Below are 22,436 nucleotides of genomic sequence, written 5' to 3'. Positions count from 1 at the left end.
ACTCCTCTGCTCAAACTCCTCCTGACTCCTCTGCTCAAACTCCTCCTGGCTCTGACTCCCCTGCTCAAACTCCTCCTGCCTCTGACTCCCCTGCTCAAACTCCTCCTGGCTCTGACTCCCCTGCTCAAACTCCTCCTGGCTCTGACTCCCCTGCTCAAACTCCTCCTGGCTCTGACTCCTTATATTAATTTATTAGTGAATTAAAGTTCCCCATTGACTTGAATGGGAATAGGGAAAATCTCCAGTTCAAATATTTCTATCTCGGAAACCTTAAGGCCTACAGTTACCAAACTTGGTAGAGAGGTTAACAGTCAAGAGTCCTACTGGGGAAAAAATAATTACACTGATGGGCCTCACGGTGGCGCTATAACAGCCCACTTTACCTTTTGGTCTGTAACTTCTGAACCATAGGTTGTAAAATAAAAGTTTCTTCTAATTTTCTTTTTCACAGGATTCCTAGTTTAAGAATAAAACATCTCAAATTAAAATCCATTACATTGCAGCTGACTCAGATCTTTGGATGTTGTGTACTTAAAATCAAAGCCATTGTAGGGTTGAATGTCACCCAGAGGAAGAACTACAAGTGCATGCACACAACATCCAACACACACACACACACACACACACACACACACACACACACACACACACACACACACACACCATACACACACCCAACACTACGCAATAATGACAGAATGGGCAACCACACTTGCAATTTCCCCAAATTGCACATTTCTAGTTGCATTTAACATAAGAAAATCCAATGTACTACTACTCGCCAGAACTCACAAGTGCATCTCCTTCCTAAAACAAGTGACTAAGAGCATAATCTAGTGCTGGAGGCAAAGTGCAAGAATAGCAATCTAAAATACAATAGTTGCTTAAGAGGGAGGATCGTGGTAGTACTTCTTGAAGAGATGAGTTTTTAGTTTTGGGGCCATTGGGGCGTCATAACAGTGAGGGGGCGTCATAACAGTGAGTTTTGTTAAAAAATAAATAAATAAAAAAATAATAATAATTGGTGTGACATTCTCAACAAGTGCTCATTAGACCTCCTGCTTCTGGTTATAGAGCACGCAAAATACCAACCTGACAACACAGTCTGTAATCACACAGCTGGGGAATGACATGAAAACTATGTTTAGTTCTGACCAGTTGAAAGAGATCGATGAACAATGTACTGCTCTGATTAACGCATACGAGAAGCAGCTCTCCGAGATGAAAGTGAGTAAATATCGACGTGACACTCTGGACTACAAGAACAATCAGGTGTACCCCTGGTTCTCTGGTGACGTTCCACGCCGCGCACAGAGACGGAGGGATCACACCTCGTTGAGGGAACAACTGTCTACTGACGGTTCGGGCAGCGAGAACAGAACGATTCAGGTAACATACGAGTCTAGGCTGACCAGGAGGTTGTTGGGTCTACAGTAACAGTGGAAGACCTACAATGAGGAGAAATGACCCCACACCACGCGACCATGACGACAGGGTACTGACCTCAACGCCGTTCTTCCTCACGCTGGTCTCAGCGGCGCCGGGTTCCACGCCGGTTCCCTAAGGGTGGAACCCCCAGCGGGGACTCTGCACCCCCGTGTCGTCTACAGAGGGATCATCGAGGAATTTGGACAGCTCCCGGGGAACAATTGGGACCGAGAAGGAACCAGTCAGGGTCCTGGAGAGAGTTCAGCTCCAGAGAGGACTTGACCACTCAGGGTCTGGAGGTCTGGGTCTTATTCTGTTTCTGCTGCGTTTGCTTGCGTAGTTGAGAACAGCAGCAGAGAAATCTGGGTCTTTTTCTGAAGTTTCTCCACATTCCCCGAAGGCGTGACACCATGTCTCACACTCATCCCGCTGATGAGAGATTAGACAGGGTGATAACGACAGCAGGCGCGCTGATGACAGCATCAGCTAAACATTATACGTGTAGTTGTGTACATATCAGGGGGCTTGTCATTTTCAATTTCCCACCAAGTAAGAAAAAACGGAGAAGACAACCATAGTAGCAAAGCAAAACCCGCCGACGAGAGAAAATAAATACCTCTGGCTCTGACCTTCTGAGTCTTCTCCATGCCTGGTAAACAGCCTTATCTCAGTGTGACCCCGTCGTGACCTCCGAACGTTAGCGAGGCTGAAGTATCAATGGATCAGCGCGGTGTGAATCTATCTGGTTCACGGCCTCCTAATTAAGCCCTCGGCGCTCGCATTCAGGATCCCGGCAGGCAGCGGAGCCTCCTCCCATTCACCAGCCTGTCAGGTCCCACTAGCCTGCCGGGCTCAGCCAGGCGTGGGCCGGCCCGGTACTGAGACACAGGCTGGGAGACAGACAGGCTGGGAGACAGACAGGCTGAGAGACAGACAGGCTGAGAGACAGACAGGCTGGCAGACAGACAGGCTGAGAGACAGACAGACAGGCTGGGAGACAGACAGGCTGAGAGACAGACAGACAGGCTGGGAGACAGACAGGCAGGCTGGGAGACAGACAGGCTGGGAGACAGACAGGCTGAGAGACAGACAGGCAGACTGAGAGACAGACAGGCAGGCAGACAGGCTGAGAGACAGACAGGCAGTCAGACAGACAGGCTGAGAGACAGACAGGCTGGGAGACAGGCTGAGAGACAGACAAGCTGAGAGACAGACAGACAGGCTGGGAGACAGACAGGCAGGCAGACACAGGCTGGGAGACAGACAGGCAGGCAGACAGACAGGCAGGCAGACAGACAGGCTGAGAGACAGACAGGCAGGCCACTAGGCAAGTAGGCAGACTGAGAGACAGACAGACAGACAGGCAGAAAGACAGACAGGTAGGCCAACAGGCAGGCAGGCAGGCAGGCAGACTGAGAGACAGACAGGCAGGCCAACAGGCAGGCAGGAAGACTGAGAGACAGACAGGCAGGCAGACAGACAGGTGGACATGTAGGCAGGCAGACAGACAGGTGGACATGTAGGCAGGCAGACAGACAGGTGGACATGTAGGCAGGCAGGCTGTGATGTGCAGAGCAGTAGAGAGATGTGGACAAGTAGGGAGACAGATAGAATTAATGTTGTCTTATTTATAGGAGGCAGAGCGGCATGAAAATGTACACATTACCTCACGATAGCACTCTCACGAGATCCCCTGGACTCATTAGCATCAGTTTTCCTTTCATCATTCAGACTGAGGGCTCGAGTGGAGCCTGTAGGATACTGCATTCTGATTGGCCGGGCCTGGGAAGAGTAGGGTAGAGAGAGGAGGAAGGGGAGCCAGTGAAACGACGTCAGGGAATGGATGGATGATGCAATGTTTACCTGTCATCAAGAATCAAAACAACAGCTAACTAGGCAGCTAACCTACAGCAGCTGACTGAGCACTAACACCAGGGCCCACCATAGGCTTTGTGTGGCCCTAGAGATATTACTGGGGGCCATTTTGATTGGGGGTGTCTCCCTAAACTGTCTCTCTTTTATTTCTTTTTTTTTTTTAAATTCCAGGACCTCAAGGGTCTTTTGTATTCACCACACAGTGACCGTGATGATGACATGCGTGAGCAGCCAACACAGCACACGACGGTTGCTTTTCTACAGGTGTCGGCGGTGGAAATTGACCTCTGCGTTTCTCCCATCCAAGCTGTGCTCCTGCAGGGGAGTCAGGAGCAGTGGGCCGTCCTCCTCCAGGGACAGCCAGGAGCAGTGGGCCGTCCTCCTCCAGGGGCAGCCAGGAGCAGTGGGCCGTCCTCCTCCAGGGGCAGCCAGGAGCAGTGGGCCGTCCTCCTCCAGGAGCAGTGGGCCGTCCTCCTCCAGGAGCAGCCAGGAGCAGTGGGCCGTCCTCCTCCAGGAGCAGTCAGGAGCAGTGGGCCGTCCTCCTCCAGGAGCAGTCAGGAGCAGTGGGCCGTCCTCCTTCAGGGGAGTCAGGAGCAGTGGGCCGTCCTCCTCCAGGAGCAGTCAGGAGCAGTGGGCCGTCCTCCTCCAGGAGCAGTCAGGAGCAGTGGGCCGTCCTCCTCCAGGAGCAGTCAGGAGCAGTGGGCCGTCCTCCTCCAGGGGGCAGCCAGGAGCAGTGGGCCGTCCTCCTCCAGGAGCAGTCAGGAGCAGTGGGCCGTCCTCCTCCAGGAGCAGTCAGGAGCAGTGGGCCGTCCTCCTTCAGGGGAGTCAGGAGCAGTGGGCCGTCCTCCTCCAGGAGCAGTCAGGAGCAGTGGGCCGTCCTCCTCCAGGGGCAGCCAGGAGCAGTGGGCCGTCCTCCTCCAGGGGCAGCCAGGAGCAGTGGGCCGTCCTCCTCCAGGAGCAGCCAGGAGCAGTGGGCCGTCCTCCTCCAGGAGCAGCCAGGAGCAGTGGGCAGCCATCGTTCATGGTGACCAGGGAACAAGTCCAAGTGATCCGTCCAGGTTCTGGTCAGGGACCGGACTGAAGAGCATCTGTTCTTCTGCATGTTTTTCATATTGGGTTCTTTTGTGAGAAAACCCTTGTGAACACGGGGAGAACATGAATCCCAGCTCCGACTGTCCACCTGTCGAAGTGTCCTTGAGCAAGACACCTAACCCCACATTGCTCCCAATGAGCAGGTTAGCACCTTGCATGGCAGCTACCGCCATTGGTGTGTGAATGTGTGTGTGAATGGGTGAATGAGAGGCCATTGTAAAGCGCTTTGAGTGCCGCTAAGGTGGAAAAGCGCTATATAAGTGCAGTCCATTTACCATTTACCATTTAACATACAAACTCCACACAGAAAGGCCCGGAGACCTTCTTGCTGCGAGGTGACAGTGTTAAGTATTGTGCCACCATGCCACATGTGAGCGATTCTGGGGTTCAGTGTCTTGCTCGAGGACACTTCGGCACAATGCCGGGAGCTGGGATCGAAGCGGGGACCTTGAGATCTCTACCTCCCGAGCTACATGTTCTTTTCTTTTTATAAACCTTGATTGTGCTGCAATCAGCAATTTTGAGGTTCAGTGTCTTGCTCAAGGACACTTTGCACAATCTACTATTAACATTTAGTGATTTAATGTTCAGTGAATAGTAGATTAGACTAGATTGCTTTTGGGCCTGATAAATAAACACCCATTGTGATGGAAACTCGAGGGTGTGATGAGCTTTGTGCCTGGGGCCATCTCTACGCAGATGGGATATTTTATGGCCTGCACTAGTTAATCAATAAAGTCATAGTTTGAAGTCAAGCTACAATAAAGTCATAGTTTGAAGTCACAGTTTGCCCTATTAATAATGGAATGTCAAAATCCAAAGGTTAAACATTACTAACAATGATGTGATTGTTAGACAGACATATTTCTATAACTTCCCTGATCGCCTCAGTACTGAGCTGCTGTAGCTACAACTCTGCAGGTTCACACTCCGCTACGACGGAAGTCACCGGAGCTGTCGAAGCGTTGGGAAAAGTATGATGAATGTGCTTTTTTCCGAGACGGGAAGCACAGAGCGTAATCTTACCGGTCGTGCTCTCCTGTGAAATGCAACGCAATCCAAAACCGCATGTTGAAACAAAAGTTCCATTTGAAGCAGAACTATTTCACAGTAACCTTCACTTCCACTTCTGCACCCCAGAGGGAAAAGAGCGATTGGCGAGTCACGACCGACCCTGTTGACTTCCACTGTGGCTGAACGCGCGCCTGCAGAACAACTGTAGCTAGTTCACTACTGAGGCCATCAGGGAAATGATAGTTTAAGGTTCATGAAAGACAGACAGAACAGGCCCTTGAGTCCAAAATAGTGAATGTGTTCTTGTGAGCCGACCTTGTATGATGACACATTCGATAAGATAGGTTAATCTCTCCAGGCTGGTTAACCAGAGGTCATGGCACATAAGAATAAGAAAATAAGATGGGTTATTCTCTTCAGGCTGGTTAACCAGAGGTCATGAGTTTGCGTCCCTGTATTGTACATGTCAGTCACATGCATAAAAGATGAATGATCTCTCCACCCTGGTCCCAGGCTCCAGCGAGCAGCTGTGTGACTGGCATGTTTATCTGAGCAAGGCGGAGTGATCCATCAGTCCAGAGCAGTGTTTGGTGTGTTTTGATGAGAGTGAACATAGCCAAGGTCCATCCTGCTCAGACAGTGTGCATCCTGCAGCAGGCACAGCGCACTTCATCATTTAATTAGCTATTTTGCCAGCCAGACTGCATAATGGATTATTCATTATCAGTTCATTACAATACAGTTCATTAGGACATGCGGTTTCTACGCACTCTGCACTAACTGTTGTGTTCTGTTTTTAACGATGGTAAATTATTCACAGGAAGCTCACTGATTATTTTCACATTACTTATGTAAATCTGACCAGGGGAATTATGTCCAATTAAAAAAAAAAAAAATCCACAGACAACGACGGACAATTGGAATATTTTATTAATATGTAGAAAATGTATTAAAAAAGGAACTTTACTGTACATGTTTAAGTCAAACTAGAGCTAATTTGATCATAATATTTTAACAGTAGTTCACAGACAAGCTTTTCAGATTCCATTCACATTTTAATGGCAAGTACTGTTCTACTAGTCTCATGAGCAACACAGGTAAAGTACAGACCTCACACTGTCCCTCGAGCAGGAGTGCATCGATTCAAAAACACTGGTTACAAAGCTTGGTCTTGGTGTCATAAATACCATACAATAAAATAAATATAGCAATAAATGGTTAGATCTATGACAAGTGTTCCTGAACGAAATAAATCCATAGCAAACATTGTTTTACTGTAAGCTTAAAAATAAAAGGTTAAGATTACAGGTTTGAGGTGTAAATGTTGTTCCAATGCATGCAGGACTTGGATTTGGGTTAAGAAGATGGGAAATTGTGAAGCACTATTTAGGATAATTCGATAAGATCTCACCATCTGCTGTGCAAATGAAGGCGTGGCCTGCCCTCAACAGGGTAGGAAAATACTGTTTTAAATGCACTTCCAACACAGAAATCAGACAGAGTAATATACAGCTGATGTTGTCTCTTCAAAATTAGGTGAGGATCTCAGTATTTCATAGCACATTCATATTTTAGGGTCAAGATGCAAACTTTGACGTTGGCATTTGCTTAGTGTTTGACAGATGACTAGATCTTGCCTGCATAACCTCCTAACTTGTCACATTCTACTGTAGTTCTTTGTACATTTGATCTCTTTTACAAACCCCTCTTTTTGAAACCACCTAAAATGTATAGGTTTTAATTGATTGATTGAAGATTGATTGAATACAGATTAATGTATTTTAGTTGTCAGTGAAATTATATGAGGACAAATGAATTATACGAGTACAGCTGTGGAAAACGTGACAGTCAATTAGTTGTTAGATTAAGTTTGAGCCATGGGGCGCACCTCAGTTTGCAAAAAGTGACACCTTATGAAGTTAGATACATTCCATTCTTTATCTACATAGCTTCCTGACCATTTATCCCTTTGCAAATCATTGCACTGAGGCAATGTCAGTAGTATACACACCCTAATCTAGTCTAAAACAATGTTTTGCTCAAGGAGAGATGTATTTAACAGCTCTGAAACTGTTGACTTCACAAATGGAATTCGAGGAGAAATCCAAAACTAGAATAGAAAAAAAAAAGATTCAAATGACATGTTTAGATGCTGATGTTATTGTTAACATGCAATAGACTCAACCTTGATGAGAACAAATCACTAAACAGCTCTATGGTTTGAACAGGGAGGTGAAATTAACAATGTTTCTAAATGTTTCTATATTATTTTTCACCTGAAAGATAAAAGACAGAAAAATGAATTTCTCAACGTTTTCCTGATTCTAAACATACAACATTAGTAGTGGTCTATACAATGGGCAATCACTATTGTATTCAAGTCTAAAGGACAGTGAACAGCAACAACAAAAATATATAATTACTATGTTACAGGCCTGCTTTGTGGTTATTTCAGTTTAGATTGTAACTTGGTCCATAGAAAAGAAAGGAAGCAAAGAAAATACATTGAAGAATACTGTTTTTGATTAAAGTGTTCACATTAATAGTATTCATGTGACTTGGCGAATTTCAAAGGAGGCCACTTGTTCCTAGTAGGGATAGTTTGACATGTCTGTGGCTCGGATCTGCTGAGGACTGCCTTGGGTAGTTACAGAGCACCAATCAGGATTCTGTTTTTACTTTTCTAGTTTCTCACGGCTACAATGACAAAGTGAGTCGGTAAGTAACCAAACTAAGGGTTGAAAAGAGCTGGGCTGCGTTCAAATTCAGCAAACAGAGGCGAATGTTGGTGCCGAATGTTGGTGGCGAACATGTTAGCGGTGAACGGTTAAATTTGAACGGAGAGCCCTTCTGTGATCAACCATGAATTTCTGGATGATATATTTTGCATGTAGTTTGCATGCTCGCTGGTACAACCTAATTTAACAGTAGTTAGAAATAAAAGGGCCTCTGGTATTCAATTCTTTCATTCAATCATACAATTAAACTTTCCTTCAGTCCAGTCTCCATTTTTGTTCACCACAAACTACCTTCTGAGGCCGTTCGCTTACGTTTGCAAACGTTTGCGGCGAACACAAAGCTAATTGAAAAAAGTTTGAAATAGTTGCAAACGTTCGCCTTTGTTCGCTGAATTTGAACGCAGCCCTGATGTTGAGGTGATGAAAGATTTAGCACCAAGGTGATAATGAAAGATCTAGCATCAAGGTCGTGATGAAAGATCTAGCATAAAGGTTGTGATTAAAAATGATCTCTTGGTCTTTGGTTTTATGTCATGTCTAACTGCCACCATCGTTGTGAGTAACATTAATTAGATGATAAACATTTAGTGCCCATTCCTAAGCATGTTTGAGCCATTTTGCATCAACAGATCAATTTATCAGTGATCGAAAATACGCGAGGCTGATTGATCAACCATCTGTTACAGTTCGTATTCAATGACAGCAATGTGACGTGCAATGACATGCAATGCTTTGCCTAGTGCAAAATACAGTAACTGGCTTAGTGTTGCTACCATAATCAACGGGTACTAGCAGGCTCTTAAAGTTGCACACTAACAGAGCTGCTTAGTGACTCTACATTCTCACTCACACACTCCTTATTCCCATCGTTCTTTTACATTCAAAAGTAAAAATTACACATGATCTCAAATCAATCAATACATTAAAGGACCATACTGGTCTAAATATGATTTGATCTCCTTAAACTAGTCACCCAACATATATCACATCACTGCAGTCAATTTTCCGAAGCAAAGCTCACGTTGAAAGATGTTTGCATTTTCGCGTTTTACTTACATTTCAAAAGTTGAACGTAATGGCTTTAAATTTAAGATTTAGACTTTAGATTTTTAAATTGTTCCTTTGATGCGCTGACAAACTCGCTAGAGTTAGTTTCAAACTATTTTCAGTAGTTTTTATTTCATATTATTTTCGTTTGAATCCGTTGAACACCACGCTATATTCTCTAATCCACCTACACTAGATTCTCTACCCAGTGTTCCTAGCAACGGCTACCATGTAAACAGGAAGAAGACAGACCGTTGGCATAGGCTGTGTAAAGAGGGCTAAAATGAAAATAATAACTACTGAAAATTATTTGAAACTAACCGGGACGAGTTTGTCAGCGCAAAGAGGGAACAATTTAAAAATAGGCTTTGAAGCCATCACGTTCAACGTTTGAAATGTACGAAAAAGCGAAAATGAAAATATCTTTTAACGTGAGCTTTACTTCGGAAAATAGACTGCGGTAATGTGATATACGTTGGGTTACAAGTTCAAATCAAATCATATTTAGACCGGTATGGTCCTTCAAGTAGATCATGTTGAATCCACTGTTACATGCTGGTGTGTTGCTTGACAACTGCCGAAGCAGAGTAAGCATGTTTTTTTCATGAATGCTGACTGTGAAGTAGGTATTAGTTGATTTAAGTAAATTACATAGGGTTTTTAACTCAATAGTTGTTCTAATTAATGAAGGTTCAAATTATATTATGAAATATATGGATTTTGTTACAATATCAGTTATAAAAATAGATATCTTGCGTGATTGTAAGGGCAAATAGAATGGTGTTAAAATTATTTATTTGTTAAGCATTTTATCAGGGGAAAAAATGTGAGCTGTACCGAGGAGTTCACGAAAGTGTAACTCTGAATGATGTTCTTCAAGACCCAGAACACGGCAAACTACTAAACACCAAACACCTCCTCTGCCTCCTCAAAACACATCTCCATCTCATGAAATAGAACCATTGTCATTCAAAACATTTTCAATAAATTACATAACAGTAGTTTGCACCTTACGCCTGGTGTAAAAGTACATTACAGGGATAGCTAGCTGGGTTGGAGGGTACAGGGGTAGCTAGCTGGGTTGGGGGGTACAGAGATAGCTAGCTGGGTTGGGGGTACAGGGGTAGCTAGCTGGGTTGGGGGTACAGAGATAGCTAGCTGGGTTGGGGGTACAGGGGTAGCTAGCTGGGTTGGGGGGTACAGAGATAGCTAGCTGGGTTGGGGGTACAGAGATAGCTAGCTGGGTTGGGGGTACAGGGGTAGCTAGCTGGGTTGGGGGGTACAGAGATAGCTAGCTGGGTTGGGGGTACAGGGGTAGCTAGCTGGGTTGGGGGTACAGGGGTAGCTAGCTGGGTTGGGGGTACAGAGATAGCTAGCTGGGTTGGGGGGTACAGAGATAGCTAGCTAGGTTGGGGGTACAGGGATACCTAGCTGGGTTGGGGGGTACAGAGATAGCTAGCTAGGTTGGGGGGTACAGGGATAGCTAGCTGGGTTGGGGGGTACAGAGCTAGCTAGCTGGGTTGGGGGGGAAAGGGATAGCTAGCTGGGTTGGGGGGTACAGAGCTAGCTAGCTGGGTTGGGTGGTACAGGGGTAGCTAGCTGGGTTGGGGGGTACAGAGCTAGCTAGCTGGGTTGGGGGGTACAGAGCTAGCTACCTGGGTTGGGGGGTACAGGGGTAGCTAGCTGGGTTGGGGGGTACAGGGATAGCTAGCTGGGTTGGGGGGTACAGGGGTAGCTAGCTGGGTTGAGGGTACAGAGCTAGCTAGCTGGGTTGGGGGGTACAGGGGTAGCTAGCTGGGTTGGGGGGTATCTCAGGGGGGTAGTTCTTATGCAGGGACAGATCTCCTTCTCTTGCTGCTGATACTGCGGTAGTTGAACGGCCTCATCTTCATCTCCACGAAGGGGATGGAGAACTCATGGCCTTTCCAGTGATACCAGTTGATGCCCTGCCAACACAAGGGCGGATATGACTCAGAAACGGAGCACACCGACGATGTGTACGTACATGTAGTGTGTGTATCAAGACAGCTGGTTATTGGCAGCAAATAATAATGTCATAATTTGTTACCGCTTCTGACTCCATTTTGACTGAAACACCTTTTCCGACTTGTTCCACGGCTCCACCGCAGTCGCCAGCGTCAACGTTCAACCAAGAAATGAGCCTGGACGATTCTCTAACTTCTAACTGCCATCGCAACGGCTCCAGCGGAGCCGCTGTCATTAATTACAATGGATTCGTTCCCTCAGACCCCGATGGTTGACGCTGACGGCTGCGGTGGAGGCTTGGAGTTAACTCAGAAACAACAAGGTTCAATCGTATTGTTTTATAGTATAGCTCGTCCTCTTCATCTTTCTGTCAGTGTGGTTTCATTTCGTGTGTAAAGGTTGAAGAAGAAAGTTGTCGCCGTGTCTGTGTGATGTTTCATTCCCTTTGTAGCTTCAATTTAATTTAATTTATTCTTTAAGAAACTACAGTATTTGTCAGACTTCAACACCTCAGCCAAAGAACATAACCATAATGACTGCTTTTTCATGTAGTGTTGGTATTTCTACCTGGCTTTGGAGCTAAAGCACTTTATAGGGTCCTTGGGCTTGTAGCTTGGAGCTGGTAGTTAACTGAGGTACTCTCTCACCTGGCTGTGTCGGGACTCTCCGTATTTGCCGTTGAGGTTGGCGCGGTGGCAGTTCTTGTACCACCAGGCTCCTTTGTACGACAGGGCGCAGTTGGTGACGGCAATGTCGTTGTCCCTGTCCTTGGTGGAGAAGGGTTTGCCCTGGTGGTAGCTCAGAGAATCCCCTGTGACAGCCAATGAAAATGAATTAGGACTAGAAGGGTAGGATAGCGTGGTGTTGTTGTGGGCAGCAGACACACTGGCCGACTGAGTAGCCTAATATCGGACTAATGCCGGGCTCACACCAGAGGGGTTTTTGGGCTGATTTATCTCCGATTCACCCCTCGGCCCAGATGATCTTGTAATGTGAGGGGTTTACAGATCCAATCATAAACCTCCCGATCGGCTCGCAGACCCATCGGGACCGTTCCCGATAATATCAAACATGATTGATTTTTTTGGAAAATCTGGATGATAACGTCACTACTTTACGAGCGAGATGACAAAAGCCAATGCATCATGTGAGTCGGTTCGTTGCTCTCTCGGGCACGATAATCTTAATAATATCCGGTAGAGTGTGATGGTCCATTATTTTCAGCTCTTGTGGTGTCTTCATATTTGAGATTAGAGAGAAGAACATCTGTTAAGATTCTCGTGATGCAACCTGATTTCGAAATCGGTTCCAATTTTTAAACTCCTGCAGTTTGAGGGATGCATAAGGAGGAATAAGACATATATTTCTCTCAAAAGAGCGGGATGGAGATGGACTATAGTTCATCGGGGGAGGATTGACTTTCAGAGGTCATACGACTGACCACCAAAGCCAGGCCTGTTACACCATAAGACTACCTTAGCCTGCTGAGTTGTAGCTTAGGCATGAATTAGGGAAGCCCAACACAAGCCTGGAAGTATCAGGTAGGTTTACCCATCATCCTCCTGGGATCAAACCACCTCAGGTACACGTCTGATCACAACCTCATAGAGAGTACAGTCGTACACACACACTGTCACACACACTCAGAGAGTACAGTCGTACACACACACACACACACACACACACACACACACACACACACACACACACACACACAGAGTACAGTCGTACATCCACACTCAGAGAGTACAGTCATACATGCACACACACACACACACACACACACACCGAGTACAGTCGTACACACACTCAGAGAGTACAGTCGTACATCCCCACACACACACACACACACACACACACACACACACACACACACACACACACACACACACACACACACACACACACACAGAGTACAGTCGTACATCCATACTCACCAGCTGTGCCGTTGTATTCCCCTATCCTGAGCTTGTACAGGTTTCTGGCGTCTCCAATACCGAACTTGTCGTAGTTGGCGTAGACCGACTCTTGGCCGTCCCTCATGTCGATGCGTAGCTCGTAGCGCCCCTGGGCGGCTATCTTCTGGATGTTGTCCAAGCCTGGGTGGCAAACCGAGGACACCAGACACATTACTCAGCAACACTACGTGGTCCAGATCAAACCGTGACGGGTTGACAGCTAGTTAGTTAGTCTACCAGTCTGCTGATCTGCTCAGCTAGTTAGATAGTCTACCAGTCTGCTGATCTGCTCAGCTAGTTAGATAGTCTACCAGTCTGTTGATCTGCTCAGCTAGTTAGATAGTCTACCAGTCTGTTGATCTGCTCAGCTAGTTAGATAGTCTACCAGTCTGCTGATCTACTCAGCTAGTTAGATAGTCTACCAGTCTGTTGATCTGCTCAGCTAGTTAGTCTACCAGTCTGTTGATCTGCTCAGCTAGTTAGATAGTCTACCAGTCTGCTGATCTGCTCAGCTAGTTAGATAGTCTACCAGTCTGTTGATCTGCTCAGCTAGTTAGATAGTCTACCAGTCTGTTGATCTGCTCAGCTAGTTAGATAGTCTACCAGTCTGTTGACGTAGTAACATGGATAGCAGGACCTAGCCACCCGCGGTTGTAGTGGGTGGCGGCTGCCGCCCCTGTGAAAAGCATTACCATCCCAGTTGCCATCTCTGAAGTTGAAATGTGTGTGTGGGAGATAACCTCCGCCCCCCCGCCCCCACCACCAACACCCAGCCCCCAGCTGGAACGCCTCCCACCCTTTTGCCAGGTAGAACACGGTAGAACCGCCACCGGATCCAGTCTCCCTATCTTCCAGCCCACAGACGGAGAACGGTTCTAGCCAGTCCAGCCAGCAGAGGCTGTGATGATAAGAAGCCGCATTAGATTTGAACATGCTTTGGCCAAGATAACAGAACCCCTCACTTGGAAAATAGCTTCCCTTCCTGTTTAACCTCCTGTCTAGGAATATCTGATGTTGTATATGCATCGCAATAGGATATTGTTGTTGTTGGGGTTTTTATAAAGGTTTTTTTTTAAGAGTAAGAGTTTGTTTTTGTCTTCGGGAAACCTTACAAGAACTTCAGGCCCTCGCTGATAAGCCGAGGGCCGAGCCCAGGGAAACTACTCTCCAATATGTCACCCGAAGATACGATCGGCATTAAAGGCCCAGGCCCGGAGGAAAACCAGGGGAAAGCATTGATTAAATACGTCTGAGTTAAACACTGAGTGAACTCCAATTTGTAGCATATTATGCTGGATTATCCGCCATTAATCTTACAGTGTAGCTCTTTTCCTTTTCCTTTTGCATTTGCCCGATTAGAAATCGCGGGGGATTAAAAATGCGTTTGAGGGCTGTGTTGCCCCCGTTCTCATTTCAATATATCTCCGGCAAAACACGTCGCTTATCCCTTCACTGGGAGCAGCCTCTCTCCGCGCCTCCGCCCAAACCAGGGGAGGATATTAAAACCGGAGCGATAACGATCGCAGACTCCCCGACCGCCTCCATTTCTTCATATTACATCATCAAATGGGGACTGTATTGCATCATCAAAAGAGTCAGACTAACGGATCGTCCCGCATGCTGTGATGTAAGCGGACGTGTCGCGACCACGGCCGCTGAGGGCGTCGGCCCCCGCTCCACCGCAGTGGCGGTTGAGCAGATGTCACATGCTGTAGGTAAGTGTCCCCTCAGTCCCCGAACAGCTGTGGACGGAGCGCGGCGCCCCCCCCCCCCCCCGCCCCTAACCCACCGAGTCCTCCACACCTCCGCAGGGGGCCACGCAGACGGGACGGGGGGGTGAACGTGACACGCCGTTACACAGGACGGACGGAGGAGTCTGGCGGCACACACACACACACACACACACACACACACACACACACACACACAAGATATCCAGGAGGGGGGCCGTACTGAGTCATCTGATCTGGTGACAGGACAGATGACACGATACGACACAGAAGGTAAGAAGTGCTTGACTGTGACCATCCTGAGCCCCAGATCACTAGAACACTTCATCAGGCTGTCACCACTGTGGTGGATCAACCTGTCACACCGGCGGACGAGATATCGCCACGCCTTTCTACCTTCATGGACAAAGCACTTCACAACGGCCTCTCATTCACCCATTCACACAAACATTCACTCACCAATGGTGCTAGTCTGGTCATTGGGAGCAATTTGGGGTTCGGTGTCTTTGTCCAAGGACGCTTCGACATGTGGACAAGAGGAGATGGGATTCGAACCGCCGACCCTGCGGTCATTGGACAACCCGCTCTACCTCCTGAGCTTCATCGGACATTCCGAGTAAAGCTAGTATAGCGTTTGTCGGGTTATCACTCCCTTCCTTACTCCCGACAATGTTGGCCTGCATCTCTCTGTTGGCACCACAAGAGGCAGTAGTCCCAGCACACCAAAATCAAGAAGGACACTAAAATCAACCCACCGATCTCCACTGCACGAGTAGTGGTCAGAGCATTGGACTCCCAGGACCGGGGTTCAAGACCCGGTGGGGATGACTTCATGGGACTATACCCCAAACCTCCACATGTTCATCCTTTCACCCCAACCTTTACCCCTTGCCTTATAGGTCAGATCCTGTACCAGCCCCAACCCTTATTCTAACCCCAACCCACACTAGGGACTGGAAGAAGGACACCAAAACTAACCCACAGATCTGCACTGCACAAGTAGAGTAGTGGTCAGAACATTGGACTCCCACCCGGGAGACTGGGGTTGAAAACCCGGTGGGGATGATTTTATGGGACTATACCCCAAACCTCCACACCTTCATCCTTTCACTCCAACCTTTTTATCCCTTACCTAAATTCCACAAGTAGAGTAGTGGTCAGAGCATTGGACTCCCACGCGGGACATTCTCAGAGATTACCGTCTATGCTGAGCGAAACTCCTCTAGTCTATATTTAGCTAAACAAACGCTGTTGTTTACATTTTGGAACTGATGTGTCCAGGCGACAAGACCTATCTTAATTTATCAGACATTATTTCATGTCATTTCAATTCACAGCTATTTCAGTGGCATGACTAGCTTCCGTCCTACCAGTCCTGAACAGAAACAAGCCAGACCTGGCCTTGTTAACTAAAAAGTGTAAAACTATTTAAGTAGAAATTCGGGTTGATGAGATATTCATGAAATCTTTTTTTTTAATCAACTGCAAAGCAATGACATGGAAACCGCTCTCATAAGAAACATTGTTAATTTCCAGAATTCTTATGAATACAATTACGACTAGCATAATGAGATTTGCAGTTTTTCACAGAGCGTGAAAGAGTGGAGAGAGCGTCTACAGTACTGTTCTCAAAATTACAGGGCTGCCAAAAACAATAAGTGAGAAATGAGATTCTGAACGCCACCATTAATAAATGCAAACTGTGTGAAGTGAAGTGAAGTGAAGAAAGGCAGAAGAGGCGTAGTCAGTACCACAGATGAGGGGAAGTTTTCAAAACGAAACTTAATTTTGGCACCTCAAAACAGTACTCTCACTTCCTCATAACCTCGGAGACAGTCGTGGGTCTTGGCAGGTCTGACTAGTCTTGAGAGAACGTCCTGATCTCGCCAGCTCACATTCTGTTTCTCCCCGCATCACTCTGGCCTTCGCCCCGTCTCCAACCATGTGGGCGGGACTACTTGCTTTGACAGACTCCTTCAGCCAATCAGTGTAACTAAACCTTTGCCAAATCCAGTTAGAAGAACAGAGAAAACATATTTTCCTCTGAGAAACTTTGTGCATAGCCTACTCTTGTTCTTGTTTAATTATTATTATTATTATTATTATGCAGTTTTTTTTCTGCAATACTGCACTCATGGCTGTGTTTATTCTGCTAATGTTACTGCTCGTTGCTTCGGGAGACTGTTTTGCCACGGGAACCAATCAGGGGCTGCCTCCTACTGGGGGGCTGAACAGCAGTCAGAACGCAGTCCCTGATTGGCCCGGTCAAAAGGTAATGTTGAGAATAATCGTTGGAGATAGGAGGAAGTCCAGACTGGTCCGCGAAGGCAAACGGAGAATGAGCTGGCGAGATCAGGAAGGTCTCACTACTGTTTGACTTAACCGACTTAACCGACTTAACCAACAAACTTAAATCAATCATACCGAGCCAGAACTCATCTTCCAGGTTGCCAAAGCCGGCCCTGTAGTCGCTCCACTTCCTGGAGAAATCCGTCAGGCCGTTCTGACGACGCTGGAAAACCTGAAACACACAACAGAGACTTCAGGGCCAACCGGCGCCTCATACCGTCTAGAAACCGCGTCCGCTGCCGGCGCTACAGTATGTATCGTCCTGTCTGTTAACTCACAGAGCGAGAAGAACAGGACTGAAGAGAGCTAACGGTGAGTGTGATGTGCAGCCTGTGAGGTTGAGTGTGATGTGCAGCCTGTGAGGTTGTGAGTGTGATGTGCAGCCTGTGAGGTTGTGAGTGTGAAGTGCAGCCTGTGAGGTTGAGTGTGATGTGCAGCCTGTGAGGTTGTGAGTGTGATGTGCAGCCTGTGAGGTTGTGAGTGTGATGTGCAGCCTGTGAGGTTGTGAGTGTAATGTGCAGCCTGTGAGGTTGCGAGTGTGATGTGCAGCCTATATGGGTTGTGAGTGTGATGTGCAGCCTGTGAGGTTGTGAGTGTGATGTGCAGCCTGTGAGGTTGTGAGTGTGATGTGCAGCCTGTATGGGTTGTGAGTGTGATGTGCAGCCTGTATGGGTTGTGAGTGTGATGTGCAGCCTGTGAGGTTGTGAGTGTGATGTGCAGCCTGTGAGGTTGTGAGTGTGATGTGCAGCCTGTGAGGTTGTGAGTGTGATGTGCAGCCTGTATGGGTTGTGAGTGTGATGTGCAGCCTGTATGGGTTGTGAGTGTGATGTGCAGCCTGTGAGGTTGTGAGTGTGATGTGCAGCCTGTGAGGTTGTGAGTGTGATGTGCAGCCTGTGAGGTTGTGAGTGTGATGTGCAGCCTGTATGGGTTGTGAGTGTGATGTGCAGCCTGTGAGGTTGTGAGTGTAATGTGCAGCCTGTGAGGTTGTGAGTGTAATGTTCTGCCTGTGAGGTTGTGAGTGTAATGTGCAGCCTGTATGGGTTGTGAGTGTGATGTGCAGCCTGTATGGGTTGTGAGTGTGATCTGCAGCCTGTGAGGTTGTGAGTGTGATGTGCAGCCTGTGAGGTTGTGAGTGTGATGTGCAGCCTGTGAGGTTGTGAGTGTGATGTGCAGCCTGTGAGGTTGTGAGTGTGATGTGCAGCCTGTGAGGTTGTGAGTGTGATGTGCAGCCTGTGAGGTTGTGAGTGTGATGTGCAGCCTGTATGGGTTGTGAGTGTGATGTGCAGCCTGTGAGGTTGTGAGTGTGATGTGCAGCCTGTATGGGTTGTGAGTGTGATGTGCAGCCTGTATGGGTTGTGAGTGTGATGTGCAGCCTGTGAGGTTGTGAGTGTGATGTGCAGCCTGTGAGGTTGTGAGTGTGTGGGCGGCGCTCTCCCATGTGTCTTTGTCATCTTCTTTTGACTTGTTCTCCTGCTGTTGTATCTGTGTTTCAAGGACCCCCTTGGAAACTAGGTGACATCTCAAGAGATGAATCCTTCAGTGAAGCTCATGTAACACAGTATCTACCACACGTCCTCTGAGAGGCACTCACGATCCAGCCGCCATCGTCCGTGACCATGTCACAGTAGACCTGCACGCCCTGGCTGGCGTCCCTGTTGATGTAGATGGTGTAGACGCCGCTCACAGTCTCTCCGTTCAGCAGGTGTTGGGCGCAGTTCTGCGGCGTGGCGAACAGACGGTGGCCTGGAGGGGGACAAACAGAGCGACAGGGCGACCGCTCGGGCTCATTTATCTCCGATCTGGTGCTACGCGGGACGCGAGGCGTGTTCGCTGAGGTAAAACTGAGGGGTCAGAATTGTCCGGCGGGGATTGTGGATGCCGGGGCTGCGTCTTAATACTCAAACCTCTCTGGATGCCAGGGCTGCGTCTCAATACTCAAAACTATAATCTCTTTTCCTCCAACAAAAGCTGTTTTATCAATCCAGCACGGATTAGGGAAGGAGAGGATGACTCTTCTGAGTGCTGGACTGAGCAAGGCTGTGAGTAAAGGGTTGAAGGACTGTATTTAGCCTACCTGTAGTATACATTTAGCCTACCTGTAGTATACATTTAGCCTACCTGTAGTATATTTAGCCTACCTGTAGTATATTTAGCCTTTTTGTAGTATATTTAGCCTTTTTGTAGTATATTTAGCCTACCTGTAGTATATTTAGCCTTTTTGTAGTATATTTAGCCTACCTGTAGTATATTTAGCCTACCTGTAGTATATTTAGCCTACCTGTAGTATATTTCCTACCTGTAGTGAAGGAGTAGTGAACAGTTGAATGAGTGTGCTTAGCCTACCTGTGGTGAACAATTTAATGATTGCGTTTAGCCGTCCTGTGGTGAAAGGGTGAATGTGTGTATTCAGCTACCTGCTGTGGTGAATGTGTGAATGTGTGTGTGCAGCTAGCTGTGGTGAATGGGTGAATGTGTGTCCGGCTATCTGTGGTGAAAGGATGAATGAGTGTCCAGCTACCTGTGGTGAACGGGTGAATGTGTGTGTTCAGCTACCTGTGGTGAATGGGTGAATGCGTGCTCAGCTACCTGTGGTGAAAGGGTGAATGTGTGTCCAGCTACCTGTGGTGAAAGGGTGAATGTGTGTCCAGCTACCTGTATTTAAAGGGAGAGTGTGTGTGTCCAGCTATCTGTGGTGAATGGGTGAATGTGTGCTCAGCTACCTGTGGTGAAAGGGTGAATGTGTGTCCTCTACCTGTGGAGAAGACGGTGGAGACCACGGCGCTGGTGTCCAGCCCCCGGGCGGCCTGCAGACGGACCGTGTACTCAGTCATCTCAGACAGACCCTCCAGACGGATCCACGTGTCCTCAGCATCCAGAATCAACTCCTGCACACACACACACACACACACACACACACACACACACGCACACACACACACACGCGCACACACACACGCACACACGCGCACACGCACACACACACGCGCACACACACACACACACACACACACACACGCACACACACACACACACACACACACACACACAACACAGTCTCACACACACACACACACGCACACACACACACACACACACACACAGTTAGGCAAATTTTTAACAAGTAGCTTAGCAGTTATTTGCACTTACAAACAAAAACACCTGACCACATGAGCACAAATGTAAAGTTGATGGAATAGCAAAGTTAAAAGTCATCCATCAGCGTGGCCCTGTGTTCTCACTGATAAAACAGAACATTACTGCAGAGCGAGCCGGAGGAAGACCTTATCAGATACCAGCGCCTGCCAGCAGGGAGAACAACCCCTATTTTGGTCCAGAACTGACGACTCAATTCCCTTTCACAGCTTTTGACAAAATGCTCTTTTATCAAGAGGATCTCCAGGCCGAGGCAGACTGGCCCTTTTTCAAAAAAAAGATCTCTTTCTCAGAATGTTCTCTCTTTCTGGCAGATGGAATGAATAGAGATTTCTACAATGAGCTACGGAGGGTTTCGACGAGGCAACGAAGGCGAATGGTTGAATCCAAGGTGTCTCAGAGGAACATAAAATATGAAAGATCCAATGAAATATTCAGCCCCTTTTTGAAAAAGTCACACATTCTGAGGCGATATGTCATGTCAACTCTGCAGTAAAGAAGCAGACGGCAGAAAGGATGGTCGGGTCATGGAGCCAATGCTCTCGGCAGGTATTCTCCATCATAAAGACGGTTAACGGTTAGCGGTTAGCGGATCAGGGGCAGCCATTACTGATACTAAGACGGTTAACGGTTAGCGGGTTAGCGGTTAGCGGATCAGGGGCTGCCATTACTGATACTGCACCTTCATGGATTTGCAAGCGAACGATGCACAAGTTGGACGTTGTGTCATGTCTTTCTGTCTGTTATTTATGTATTGAATATATCTGATCATGGATAGTACTGTAAGTAACCAAGGTGATTTGGGAAGGTCAGTAGTGCATAACCATGTAATAACACCCAAATACAACAACGGTGCATAACCATGTAATAACACCCAAATACAACAATGGGATTTAGGCTTAACACATACCACTATTATTTTGCTTAACACTAAGATAATTTGTCTTATACTGTATATTCATAACATGATAAGTGATTACAGAAACACTTTACATACAGTACAAGTACTGTATATCATAGTGTATTAAAGGATATTATCGGTATTTTAAGCGTTATAGTTGGCTCGATATCATTATCATATAGTAATGAGCTGATCCTGCCAGACAAGGCAATGTCCTCAGCAGAGGTGAACCATCTTCTGTACAGGGCTGACACCCACTGGACACACACCAGCACCAACACACCGGCTCCTTATTAATGTTGCCCTACTGTGTGTGTGTTTGTGTGTCTGTGTGTGTGTGTGTGTGTGTGTGTGTCTGTGTGTGTGTTTGTGTGTCTGTGTGTGTGTTTGTGTGTGTGTGTGTGTGTGTTTGTGTGTCTTTGTGTGTGTTTTTGTGTCTGTGTGTGTGTTTTTGTGTCTGTGTGTGTGTTTGGTGTCTGTGTGTGTGTTTGTGTGTCTGTGTGTGTGTTTGTGTGTCTGTGTGTGTGTTTGTGTGTCTGTGTGTGTGTGTCTGTGTGTGTGTTTGTGTGTCTGTGTGTTTGTGTGTCTGTGTGTGTGTCTGTGTGCGTGTTTGTGTGTCTGTGTGTTTGTGTGTGTGTCTGTGTGCGTGTGTTTGTGTGTCTGTGTGTGTGTTTGTGTGTGTGTGTACATGTTTGTGTGTGTGTGTTGTAATAGAAACTTCAGGCTTTTCAGAGAGAACTGTCCTGACCTCCTGTTTGCAGCCTACTGATAAACCTTTGAAGCTGAGACCTGCCTGGGCTTTCTGCATTCCTGGGACACACACACACACACACACACACACACACACACACACACACACACACACACACACACACACACACACACACACACACACACACACACACACACCCCCAGGCCTCGTTTATGATCTTACTGTTTACTCAACTATGGTCTCCTATTGCGTCATTGTCATTTCAGAACCATTGTTCATCCCGCTGTGTTCTACCACGTGTTGAACTCTCGACCTTGTTAGGTCGCCATTGTGCTGATGACGTGTAAATGATGAGTTAGCCAATCGGATCCTAGCAACGCCATGTCCGGGCCTTACCTTGAATATAAGACCGCGCAAAACAGAATACCCATGTCTGGATGTAACGGTGTGAGA

At 47.2% G+C, this 22,436-nt stretch overlaps 1 protein-coding gene across 1 annotated transcript in view; it reads right to left on the bottom strand.

The window, feature by feature from the left end:
* Window positions 1-11,020: 11,020 nt before the first annotated feature.
* Window positions 11,021-22,436, bottom strand: part of tnr (tenascin R (restrictin, janusin)) — a gene marked incomplete at both ends in the record, with an annotated part of 57,941 nt that continues 46,525 nt past the window's right edge. The window contains 6 exons of the mRNA XM_084458332.1: window positions 11,021-11,140; window positions 11,828-11,991; window positions 13,118-13,279; window positions 17,293-17,389; window positions 18,809-18,960; window positions 19,970-20,102. Of these exons, the coding sequence (XP_084314458.1) occupies window positions 11,021-11,140; window positions 11,828-11,991; window positions 13,118-13,279; window positions 17,293-17,389; window positions 18,809-18,960; window positions 19,970-20,102 (828 nt within the window). The remainder of the gene's footprint in view (window positions 11,141-11,827; window positions 11,992-13,117; window positions 13,280-17,292; window positions 17,390-18,808; window positions 18,961-19,969; window positions 20,103-22,436) is intronic.

The sequence above is a fragment of the Borostomias antarcticus genome, assembly GCF_949987555.1.
Source record: "Borostomias antarcticus genome assembly, chromosome: 24".
Lineage (NCBI taxonomy): Eukaryota > Metazoa > Chordata > Actinopteri > Stomiiformes > Stomiidae > Borostomias > Borostomias antarcticus.
This window is presented reverse-complemented; position numbering and strand designations above follow the sequence as displayed.